Source organism: Ammodytes marinus, assembly GCF_949987685.1.
Source record: "Ammodytes marinus genome assembly, chromosome: 12".
In the NCBI taxonomy this organism is placed as follows: domain Eukaryota; kingdom Metazoa; phylum Chordata; class Actinopteri; order Uranoscopiformes; family Ammodytidae; genus Ammodytes; species Ammodytes marinus.
The window spans coordinates 15,674,914-15,688,287 of record NC_137216.1 but is presented as its reverse complement, the minus strand read 5'-3'; the positions used below and the strand labels follow the sequence as shown (position 1 = coordinate 15,688,287).

Here is a 13,374-nt window from a genome sequence, read left to right as displayed (position 1 = left end):
TTATGGCAAGTTAACGCATGTCCAAAAAAACACAATATATATGATTGAAATATTACCAGTATTATGTTATCAGCAGACATTTAGAAAATGTAGCCCCATGTTTTTTTTCTGTTATTGCAGAATGTATTCATATTCGACGCAGATGCATGGTGTTTTGAAGTTTTTTTACGGGGACTACTGAAAGCCTGTGGGGGGTGTTCGTGCGTTTGAAGTGCGCAGAGCAGCTGTTCTTAGTGTTTGCAGACTCCTCCCGTTGTGTGATGAAGTTCAGATGCGCGCCGTTGTTCCGTACGCGCGTCACTGTGCGCACACAAACACACAGAAGAGCTTCACAACGCGAGCGGAGGATGGAGAGATGTGTGGATGGATCACGACCACTGGAAGTCGCCTTTGAATATGACATTACGCCCAGCTAATTGACATACATTTTACAGGATATGTTTCCGCCCTTTGCGTGATCACTAACCCAGCTGCTGTGGATTCAGGGATCCAGCACCGTGTCTTTTCGCGTCTGGCTGGCTCCCAGTTGAAAAAACTCCCTTGGCTACGTGGACCGTTAACCTCGGCTCGCTCCCTCGCGGTTATGTTGTAGTTTGCTCTCGGACGAAACTGTGTGCGCCTTTTCTTTTTCTTCTTCTTGTGGTTTTATTCGACCCAGGAAATGTTGGCATGGCCGCCTCGAGAGCACAGAAGTGTCAGAAGAGTGAGAAGTTGGACGAGGCGCAGGCTTTGGCCAGGAGCTGCGCGGGGAGACCAGACTTCCTGCCTTGCGATGGACTCTCCATCTGCGCTACGCACAGCCACGGGAAGTGCTTCAAGCTGCACTGGTGCTGCCACTTGGGCTGGTGTCACTGTAAGTTGGTCTTAAATGCATTAATAGCTCTCTGTATTGCCACAAATATGTTCATCTGCCACGATGGCAGAACATTCTGGTAGCAGTGGCCATTGTGCAGGCAGAAGCATCAGTTCATCGTGCGTCGACTGGAAAGGACAACATTTAGCAGATATTAACTCCATAGGCTAATGACAATCTATTCCAGAAGGTGATAGTGTGACACATATTGAGAGTATTATGTAAAAGTTGGCTTTGAAACTGACTTTTCAGACATATGCTGCTCCAGTGGTATTTCATTAAAACTTCCAAATACATTTAGGATTCTTGTTTGTATCCATTGCAATTATATCGAGGTCAAACTTATCGAGTCCCATTTATCCTTGAAGCTTCACATACACTCCCCTGCTCTATGTATGAATAGTAAATGTAGTCTGAACAATATGGATGCTGCACATTTCAGATGCAGGGAAACTGAAGCTTTATGGGCATGGTGTCAGTGTTTGCTTTTGCTCTGGTTTTGTTTTGACTGGTTTTTATGTAGACTGTGAACCAGTTGGCTAAACATAGTTCAGTTTAGGCTGTGAGCATTTAATGACTAAAACAGATTCCATCAATACAGACCTCAAGTGCCCATTTTCTTTGACTCTTTAGCTGTCAATCGTAATGTTGTGTTTCAGTTAAAAAGCACAGCTTTAAGGAAGTTGAATTATTTACTATTATAATTTTGTGAACGCATGTGTATAAATTATAACACATTCAAGTTTAAAGTAATTTAGAAATAAGAAAACAAGAACAATTTAGTCTATATTCTCTTTGTATTTAACTCCATGTAGGAGGCCATTATGTCTTATAGCATATGCGTGTCTGGCTCTGAATACATCTTACGTCATATCATGATTGTGTTGTATCCTTCAAAAGAGAGCCTACAAAATGCGCCTGAATCAACCATAAACCTTCAAATAGTTCCCTGTCTGTGGAAATACATAGCACACTTGAGTCATCACTTTCATTTCTGCTCTAAGTCTATTTAAAGAGTATTTTACTTGCCGTAAACGAATCCCATGAAGAGACCAGAACTGGCAGGGGATTGATACGACTAGCAAGTTTTGTCAGTGTTATCAAAGCTTGATATGGATTATCCCTATATTCTACACACACACACACCTTTTCTTTCTCGAGATAAACCTGGGAACTGTAGTTTAATTTGACCCAGTCCCACAGGCATAAGCCAAGTGCAGTAAACTCTCTGTAGTACACCAAATGTGTATTGATCCTACAGCTGAATTAGTCCCAAACAAATTCACAATTTATATGCTAAAGAGAAAATGATTTAGCATTTAAAAAGAAATAAAACTGTTTCTGAACCAAATGTGAAAACATCTTTTGTATGAATGCATGAGTCTGTGGCTGAGTGCTAAAGTGCCGTAGGGATTTCGGAAAGTACTGAGAGATTAACTAACATATTGTTGGTTTGGTCTGTTCATGGGATTTGTGGACAATTTGAAATATTTACGATATAATTAGCATTATCGTGTCAACTAGGACATTTGGTCACATGTTCAGACAAGCAGTGCAGTCAAGCTCAGCCACTGCTGGTCTACAGTTACATTTCAAATAGATTTATGTTGACGGCTGAATTGACTGTATAGAGCACAGGCAAGCAGCTCCACTCCACACAGATATGAACAATGTTCTTGTCACTGAGAACCAGCACTGGCATTTTCAAACACAAGTGTACACTCCCTCTCTCCTTTCTCCATCCGACACTTCGACTTCGACGCCACCACAGAATCACAATGGCTGACAGGATGTCCGTCTCTCCTTGTGTGGCTCATAATTTATCCCATCTCTGGCTGCACTAGAAAATCCTCAGATCAGTGTAAATCACAATCAGCCATCCACTCGGCACCAGTCAGTTGAGGCTTATAGTGTAGACTACGAACCCGCACAAGTCACATTGTAATCTTTGCTGTGTAATCACTGGATTTAGAGGCCTGCCATTCGCCTGGAGAATGAGCCAAGTGATTTGAAACATCGGATGTGGCAGGAAAAAGTGATGAATACTTTCCAGTGTTTATGACGAGCTACATCCGGGATTCATGTTTTTCTGCTAGCAAAGCCTGTTCAGTGTTAGGTGATATGTAAACATTCAGACTTGCTTCTCCTCCCTGCTTTAAAATAGTCATCACTTGGGCAAAAAAAAATGCTGCACAACAGACATAGAATTCCCTCTATCCATTATTATAGCGGGGCTTGTTATGATATTAAAGAAAGAGCCAGGCGCGTCACAACGACGGACCTTCTCACCTTCAAGTCTTGTTCCACTGTAATTCACAGGTTCCCGCTCGCATGGACAGCCCTCAATGAGAGTAGACCAGCTTAGAGTGCTGAATCAGGCAGAACCAGAACTTTATATGTCCATGCACCCACTGAGAAAAAGTATTGCAGCGTGCTTCCGCCTGCACTCCCCGCCTGCTCTTGCTTGGCTCACAGCCTTTTTTTCTAATGATACATTATAATAATAACGCCGGATGTGAAAGGGAGAAATGTTGTTAATGTCTATCTCTGTGATATTTCCATTTTGAGCGTGCCTAGTGCGACTGTCGCCTGGAGTATACACTTGTTGTGAAGCTGATAATTGTGCATTCACCACAGGGAGCCTTGCTTGACTGCCTTTCTAATTACATATTTAATAGGTTTCCAGGCAAACAAATACATAAGGTCAAATGCCTAGCGGTGCTCAGCACAGCACAATTATTTCCATTATCTTACCTGTGGAGCGGTATGTGACTTGATTCCTACCTTCTCTTATTTCCTATACACTCCATTGCAAACAGTACCACTTCAGGTTGTCAACCTCTTGTTTTCTGCTCTCAGACGACACTAATCATCTTCCCAGACTGTCGCAAGACAATTATGTCGCTGCTTTGACAACCTTTGTGTAGTCTTCAGCTCTGTTGAAACCTTTGGCTGATGAAATGTGGAAAATTGGAATTAGATTGTGTAGGTGGACGCAGTATTTCCAGCTGCTAACAACATCAAACCAAGCCTGCCATTAGCGTTAATTAGCTATCTTTAGTGTCACAACCAATGTGTCATGTCTGATGAGAGAGTTTGCTCACAACAACACCAGACCCACCTGGTCCGTATATTTTTTCTTCCCTCTTTATCATCTACTCACTGATTACAATTGCCAGGCAGAGAAATTAATTACTCATTAAGAAAGTGAGTGTAATGAGTCTGCACAGTGTTGTCAGTGTTGTTTGTTGGAACTTGTTCTTCTCCTGTAAATACAAGAAAAGTTGGATCTTTCTTTCAGACGTCCTCGACTCATCTGTCGCATCACGCAGCTGTAGCTTGCAACGATTTACGTATATCTAGCTTTATTGATTGATTTGCTGAACAATTCAAAGAATTGCTGCAGTGCTGAAAACATAAGAAGTGTTGCCTATTAATAGTAGATCAATGCATTGCCAGGACAGGCCTGAGGGCATGTTTGTGGATTGATTGTTTGTGTTTGGGGACCATTTTAACTCCTTGTCTCTCAATGTTGGGGACAGGCCAGCACCAAAACTAAAAATCAACACTGTGTCACTAGCCAATGGGAGCAAAAACACAAATAGGAAAGTGACTTGAATAAAGGAAACACGACTTTGGAAGATAACCACATGATTAGGCTGCTGAAACCTTATATCATTTTTCAGAAAAAAACAGTGGTTGAGAAAATGACGACTAGCTCGTAATTCGATTTTAATGGAAGCTACTCGGCCTTATTGTTGTTTCCTCCTGCCTCTGCATCTTCACTGTAGAGACAAGCGTAAAGTTCTAATGGTTTTTCAAAACGACAGCAATCAGCCCCACCTTAATACACACCATTTTCCACGTATGGTGATGAATCCAAATGCTACTTCTGATTGGTTTTTTGTTACAATTTAACCTTCAAAGCGGCCTGCACGCTTCAACCATTTGCATTATGGAAGAAAAGAACCAAGAAGACATTTTGTCAATTCACAGTAGGAAAAACACAGGCGTAAATAATACCATTGATGATGGCTGAATTAAATGTAGCTGCTTCTGTTTCAGAGTCCTGGTGTTGAGAGTGCTGCCTCACAATTTCATTACACCTATTCCTTAAGGGCTTTGCAAGAGTTGAAGCATATCATTCACTATGCACAGACAAAAACAGTCCAGAGTATTGCATCCCCCCTCTGGTAATAGACTAAACAGTGGATTTAAGTCAGACATCAGACAGCCTTTGCCTGTGTGGAGGCATGAAACAGGAAACAGGAAAATGAGTTTCACATGATGCTGGGTCAGAAGGGGATGGGCCATCGCTGAAACCCGAAACTTGTGTTGTTGCTGTGGCTGCAGCAGCATCAGCCCCCTTTTGTCGGACGGATTTAAACACAAAGAAAGCGGATGTGTGAGCGGACCATATCCAGCAGCCAAATGGGTGCAGCAGCTGTAGATAAATGATAACAATCTGCTGAAATAATTGTTTTTCTCCTTACCTAGTTCGTCCAACACACTGCTTCAGCTAGTGTGATTCATTGACAGTAGAAGATCTTATCCGCCTGTGCATCAAGACTGCTGGTTGTTAATAACATGGTCTCTACTGAGGCTTTGATGTTAGCTGATATTAAAATGACACAATCCGTTTGAACCCATTTATCTGGACTACACATTACGATTTGTCAAAATAAAGTATATTCCTCTGGGCAGTGGTCTTTGGAGAGACAGTTTACAGCTAAAATGTGAAATTGTGATGTTGAAGCTGTGTGAGCGAGAGACAGAGGGGGCTTGTTGCTTCATTATTCACACCGACTATCTTCTGTATGAAAACCAAACTGTGCAGCCATCGGCAGGAAGCCTCAGGAAACAGTAGAGAGTATAGCGAAGGCGTGCAAGATGGAGACAGGTGGGAGAAGAGGAGTTGGAGCTAATCATACCTCCTCCACTATTCTCCCTCCTCTAGAGAGCAATCAGCAACTTCTCAGGAATGAGCCACCCATTCTGCCTCTGTCTCATTAACCTCTTAAGCTCTTGTTTGTCAGCCACACATGTATTTTAAAATCTTCTATTGGCTATATTCATATCCTATTGTCGTCATCTCCTTGTTCCAACATTCAGATGATTCCAATTGAGACTACACTAATCCCAGATATTTATATAGTACTGTATAGTAGATATTTAGTGATATTTTATATCTGTCGACTCCTTTTCTTTGCATTATTCATTTCACGACTGTAAAAGTACTGGGAAAGTCACCACCACTTTTTTGTTTAACCTGTAGAAATCCTGAAATAATATTTTCATTTCTGTAGCTTCATCTTTTGATATACCCAACAGCCGAATGTACTGTATATCTACATCCTCCTAGCTTTTAGTCCTATCCCGCAGAATGCCTTTCGACGGTCTCCAGTGAACACTGCAAAACAAGAAAAAGGATGATGAAATGTAAGATACACTGGAAACTGTTTTGTACCATTCATGGAGGATTTGCCCTTTGACGCTCACTGATAAAGAATATCCTACCGACAAGAATGTTGTGTGATATACACTGCTGTGTTTGTTTGGAATGTCCTGCCACAAAGGCTTGATTCAGTACAATCTTTGCAGATTTAAACAGGAATGGGTTCTGGACTGATAAATCACAGTTGAAACAATTCAATCGAACCACTGAGTCGACTGTAGAGCGCCCAAAGAAAAACAGGTTCCCAAAATATTTTGAGTCCATTTGCGAGCACTGCTGTTGTTCATTTATAATAGAGGGTCACTTACGCTTTGGAGGGCACATCATCTCTTCTTCTTTTGGGGCCAGAACGATTTTGGATGTAAATATTACATTATGTGTCTGACTCTGAATCATACCTTTTTAATCTATTTTAAAATGGCCCACATCAAAGGAAAGAAAACCCCATCAATACAACTGATGATTCCAAACATTTGCACTGTTGTGTCTCTTAAATAGTTCATTTTGATTCGATCAACATAAGTGGTCAGTCCACTCAGTGTGTTTTGATCAACAGAAAATAGTCACCAACAATTGCACCATTTTCTGTTAACTAAAACCACAGAGCCCAGCTTTTTTAGAGAACGATTTTCCTTCTTTTTCTAAAAACTATTTAAATCTACACAAAAAAAACAATGGGTGTTTGGCTGTGTGACACTGTGCCACAGACGGGGTAGGCAAGTCAGAAAGTATTGAGAGAGGAACTAAGACGTTGCGGGTCCCAGGATTGGGTGCCATGGCAACAATAAAGAGATTTGAGAGTACCACATTGACAATAATAAAGAATATGGTGGCATCCTCATCCTTTAAAGAAACAGTTCCTTTCCTAGTTCCTTTCCTGACCCTAAACAACAAAAAAGTGATGGATGGCAAAATGTCCTTGCTAAGGAATATGTAGCTTATATTGTTCGTCTTTGTGATGACATCTGGTCTTTGTTACAATGGCAATGCAAACACACACACACACACACACACACACACACACACACAAGCACACGCATACATACACACACACACACAGCAAGGCAAAAGGAGAGAGTGCGGAGGTTGCTTGACATTGTCAAGCGAGGGCTCCAGCACTCAGCAGCACAGAAGGCTAGAGTACAACTTAAAGGTCACATATTATGCTAAATGCACTTTTTAAATGTGTTCTAACATATCCATGGGTCCACGGTGTGCCTAGAGACTGCCAAAATATAAAACAAATAACAATCTCTCCTTTTCTCACTCTCCCCCTTTCTGAAATTTTTTTTTGTGTCTGTTGTTGAAACATGACAATAGTAATTAACCGTAATTAAAGGTGTTTTTTCTTGTAAACAATGGTTAGTTAAAAACTATCTTTATACCAAAAAGCATTGTGTAAATGCATTTTTGGAAATTAATTTAATTCAATAGCTTGTAGAAAATTGCTCTACAGCGCTACTAGTGGTCAAAAAGTCCACGAGCGGCTACGAGGAACTTTTAAATATCTTTAAAACAGCCTCATTTTTCCTCTGATAATAATAAATTACTTTTAAAAGCAAACAAGACCATCAGTTCAAAGAAAGCTGTTTTTATATAGTTTTTATTAATGCCTTTGGTCTGGTCGCACACCCAGTCTGATTTTCGGCTTGCGCATGCAGGCTCTATGGTCACATAATCGTATTGGTCGCAGATTTCAGTGTAGCGCAGCAACGCGATTTCAGTGGCCTATCCCTCCAGGTAAGGGTAGGGGAGCCTTGTTTGAGACAGTTATTTGTCGTCATAATGGCTGATAACGGGGCTGAACCATCAAAGAAAAAAAGAAAATTCAATGAAGAACAACTAAAAGCTAAAAGGAAAAGTGATAGACGGGCGGGAGGAGAGCGTTGCCAAGCAACGTGTAAACAATTTAACGGGAGTGAACTATTTCTGCAGTGTTTACTCCTAAACAAAGTTTACTTTGCCTCATCATCATCAGATGACCATTATTCATCTGAAATAGTATATTATTGTTAGTGTTGAAAACAGCATCCTATTTGGGCGATTCTGACCCACAATCCGGTGCGCATGTGAAATTACGTCACATCAACGAAGCCTCCATATGAAAGCTAACTGGTATGCGACAGATATAAAAGCAAGTGACAAGATCAAGGCGCAATGTTATGATGAAAAAAGAAGAGTAAAAATATGTGCCTATTGCGTCCAAACTAGATTATTTTTATCGCGGATATAGTATGTAGAGTAGGAAAAAGAAAGAGTATGCCATTCGGAACGCAGGGGCAGTCACACTCACCTCTCTCACGGAGCCGAAAAAGATTCTGTGCCCTTTCAACACGGACATGCACTATATTGCGTCCTAATCATTTGACACTCGCACCTGCCGGCACGCGCTAGAAAACAGCTCTACGACAGCTGGTGTCATAAAAATACTACCGCTTTTGTCCAAAGGGGCCGCCAAAGTTCCTTGTAGCCACTTTAAAATATTACTTCAGAACTGCAACTTACAACTGTTTTAATTTCATTATTGATAAAATTGATTAACCTATTTCATAATTTTGTCTATAATATAAAATAGTGGAAAATGCCAGACTGGGCTAAGTGCCGGCTGTGGCTGAGTATAGGTATAGCAGTCGTCCATGGCTTGCAGGGTTGGTGGTTCAATCCCTTCCTCCTGCCACATGTCCAAGTGTCCCTGGGCAAGACACTGAACCCCGAATTGCTCCCAAGGGTTTGCCTGCACCCTAAATGTGTATGGGTGAATGAGACAAGCTTAGAAAAAAAGCGATATACAAGTGCAGTCCCCTTACCATCTATCCAGACATATTTTCTAAAAGTCCAAGTTGATGTCTTATAATGTCTCATTTTGTCGGTATCAACATACCAAAATCCTAAAATATACAGTTTATCTGTATTACACAGAAAAGTTCAGATAAAGTTAAAGTTATTTATTGTCATTATCCAACAAATACAGCGAATCGGTCCAAATGTTAAAATAAAATCAAAATCATTTGTTCTCAGGTGCCCTCCAACAATGCTCATCAAAATAAATAATTTAAGACAAAAATACATTTAAGACATTAAGACGTAAAATAGTGTAAAGTTAAACCTTTAGGAATAAGATTTAATAAACTATCCAAGCTATCCCCATCTACAGTAATTTGTAATAATAATAGTACTTGTACTCAAACGGTATAAGTAATTTTGCAAGTATTTTAGTGAATCATTATTAAAAAAACAGTAAGTTGTATTTAATTACTTGAAACATGAAGATGGGGCAGACGTTAACGGTAATATTTCTAACTTAATATAACCTCTTTCTCCATTGTGTGGACACCTTGTAAATCTGCAGGCAGTCAGTGCTTACTCTGTGAGACTTTTGAGGACAGCCAGTGTCAGGGAAGTGTTTGCTCCATATGTCTGTCTGTTGTCAGCTTGTGCATCTGTGTCCCCCAGAATTGCTCTTGGTATTTGAAAAATCCAGATGGATGAATGCAATTAGGTGTAATATGCTAAGAACTAAATGTCAACACGTTGCCTTCTGCAGCTTTGGCTCTCATTTGTCATCCTGTCTGATTGGATGGCCTCGTCTCAGTCTGAATATGGACCATTGAGTTTCTCTCATTAAACCGAGGACGGCAACTCCCCCCGCCCCCCTTGTCTGTATCCAAATTAACTTCTGTGTTTTGTTTTAGCGATGTCGGCAAAGTACACCGACATCAAGCTTGGGTCCTCTCTTTAATAGCTTCACACTGATAATTGATGCAGGTTTGAGTCCTTTAATAATAAAGATTGGTCAGAATGGAATTCTCATGTGTAGAAAACAAAGTCTAGCACCACTATTTCCTGATTTAACTAAATATATTTTGTGCTGTTCAAAAATGTCTCATCAGCACCACAAGCTCGCTTTGTCTATTCAGCAATGCAGAAAAAGAGCCACGTCCTTACTTTGAAGTACTGGACTTTGATGTTGTCAATGTAACCTGGTAACAGATTTTGATTGAATGGGCTCCCCAGCCAGTGAAACAATAGACAAGGACACAGAAGAAGAGGAAGTGATGCGTAGACCTGTCATCTTCTGTAGTTTCTCTCTCTCTCTCCGGGGAGCCTGTTAAATACACATCTGAGCCGCACTATTTAGGCAGCATGGCTCAAGAGTTGGAGGCAGTGGGCTGCAAACAATGAACAACATTTGGGAGCAGTCTTTTTGCACAACCACTACCAGTGCAAGATTTGTTGCCAAAATGGGAGGCATAACTCACACAAAAGGCTTAAAAAATGTGTCTATGAATAAGTTCTCTTTTCAGAACACATGTACAAAACTTTACGGTATTATTTCATTTTAATAATGTTACCAAAAGTAGTACCAATCCAGATTTAAATCAGCACCACATCATGATGAGCTGCAAACGTTGGCCTCAACCTTTTATGTTATTTCATCATTTTTTTAAATTAAGGATTGCATCAGTACCTCAAAAATGATTGATGCCACTGCTCTTGAAGGCTTGAAATTGCTGCACTCTGGCTGCAGCTCCACCTCAAATGGTGGCATATGAAAGTGTATGCCCCCAGGTGTCATCAAATTATACAGTACATTTATGTTTGACAGGAAAAGAAAATAGAGGGATTTTTGGGGGCACTTTGGAACTGTTGAAACCAGGTGTGAACACAACATACATACAGTATGTAACAGAAACGTATTATGACCCTTTGAGTTATTACAGTGAGCATATTCACAAAAACAGTTGCTCATTAAAGATGTGGTGTTACTATGAGCGACACCTTGCGCATACACCTAGTCTTTTGACCCATTGTTCACATCGAAAAAAAATATTAAAGCAGCTTTTGTGATTCTCCTTGGCCCCCATTTTAATCTAATTACATTTTTTTATTTTTTTCTTCTTCAGGCAAGTACGTGTACCAGCCCATGACCAATGTGTGCCATTTGCCCACCACCTCAGTGCCGGCCGCCGAGACGGAGTACAGCAACACCATGGACCTGTCCGTCTCTCTGGCCGAGCGCTTCCTGAAGCTGGCCCCCTCCTACCAGTCCCCGCCTCACCTGGAGTCGCCCAGGTACTGCGTCATCGCTGACCTGTTTGTGGACGACTACATCGTCAAACGCATCAACGGGAAGATGTGCTATGTGCAGCGCCCGCCGCCTCCCTTACCGGAACCGCCTAACGCTACACCTCCCCCGACTGTCCCCGCTCCACCTCAGATGCCCCAAAAACCCCCAGCTAAGCCTCGGCAACCGGTGAAGCCTGTGCAACCACCTCCGCCTGCCCAGCACGCCCCTGCGCCCGCGGCCACCGTGCAGCCAGTCCATCAGCAGGGGTACAGTGAACACAAACACAAACACCACCACCCCTCCCCTGTGGAGAAGCTGAAGGGCCCCAAGATGGACAACTGCTCCTCTCCGTCCAGCTCCGAGGACTCTGGCATCAACGCGCTGGGTCTGCACTATCTGGAGTCCTGTGAAGAGGAGAGCGAGGAGGAGGAGGAGGAAGAGGGGGAGGACGAAGAGTTGAGCACAGATGGGCACTCCAGCCCGGGAAGCCTGTGGGATCAGGACGACTGTGGTCTGCTCTCCCCCTCCAAGTCTATGATAGAGATCATCGAAAAGATCGAAACAACTGTGTAAGCCGACGCGCCAACACATGATCTAACAGTACAGAGCAGCAGTCATGTTATTGAGAATAATTTTCTCCTGCAGGGTGACTCGAGGATCGTACCGTCTGCACTCACACACACAAAGCCTCGCCCGAAACACACACTACTACCCCCTGCATGGAGTACATTTGTAGAACTTGTTTAGAAGACAAAGGAAGCACAGGAATATCAAGCACATGCACCGAGGACCAAATCGACTTCTTTTACATGGTAACAGTCTACTATACGTAAGAAATCTATAGTAGGGGCACTAATGTCAGGTAAAGGGTAGTGGAACCTTTTAGATGATTGTCAGTTTCGCAATGTCAAAGAGCAGTTCCAGTTGCCAATTTGGCAGTAAAATCCTAATTCTAATCCAACATTCGAGGCGTGCCATTTCCTGGCTCCACCTCCACCTATTAATAATCCTGACACTTCAGCGTAATACCTACAAGGCCAGCTAACTGTCATGGGCCTAAAGCAGATCAGCCTTTTACACTATAGTTACTCTTTTACTATAGGAGCTGCGGGGACAAAGCTGCTTTTATCACAGAAATTAAAAGATTCCCCTTGGCCCACTGTTTGTCTGCACTTTACTCACACCAACACGAGCAAGTAGGTGGGAAGGTAGGTCAGTGTTCGACAATCAAGGATTAAACAGAAGCACATTCCTATACCGCACCTGCCAGCGAGGACCAAGGACACTCTTATACTCCTTTGAGCTTCTAAAAACCATTTAACACATTAAAAAACACATTAACACGATCTTCTGACCACCTTTTCTGGTCAAGCTGAACTTGCTGTGCTATTTCAAGGTGAAATGGGGCGTTCAGCAAAACACGGCTTGCATTCACTTCCATTAGCAGCCAAGAAATTAAATAGCATTGACGTGTCTCTGGCAGAGCCACAGTGACTAATGTAGGAGTCACGTTGTCACAGCAGAAACTAGTAATGGTGAAGAGGGGATATACCTTTAAATATATATATATATATATATATATATATATATATATATATATATATATATATATATATATTTATATATATATATTTATATTCATATATCAAGCCCCAACCTCAGCGATGTTTACCGGCATCCAATAAGGAAGTGACCTAGACGAGCGCCAAGACGAGCAGTTTTTCTTTGACTCACTTGTTAGATAGGCCGTTTTCAAATTCTTATTAAACCTATTTACAGCCTGGGCCACAAAAACATTTTAGTTTGTATGTTTAGGTCATATCTCCATGACAACACTGAGGGGGGTGAATTTTTTTGGCCCACGCTAGTTTTTATTATTTTGGAGGTTAAAATGTATTGGCGCGATCTCTTGAGTGACAGCTCTCCACCCGTTGTCCCTCACTTTGCCTCGGAGGTATACGTCAGCTATCTCCCTCCCCCGACGTGACGTCGATTCCC

The 13,374-nt window shown here is 41.8% G+C and overlaps 1 protein-coding gene across 1 annotated transcript; it reads left to right on the top strand.

The window, feature by feature from the left end:
• The first annotated feature begins 348 nt into the window (after positions 1-348).
• LOC307258484 (UPF0524 protein C3orf70 homolog B-like) lies at positions 349-12,916 on the top strand. The gene is made up of 2 exons (XM_080038022.1): positions 349-853; positions 11,213-12,916. The coding sequence occupies exons 1-2, from the start codon at positions 670-672 to the stop codon at positions 11,947-11,949; spliced, it is 921 nt and encodes a 306-aa protein (XP_079894148.1). The 5' UTR covers positions 349-669; the 3' UTR covers positions 11,950-12,916.
• The last annotated feature ends 458 nt before the right edge of the window (positions 12,917-13,374 follow it).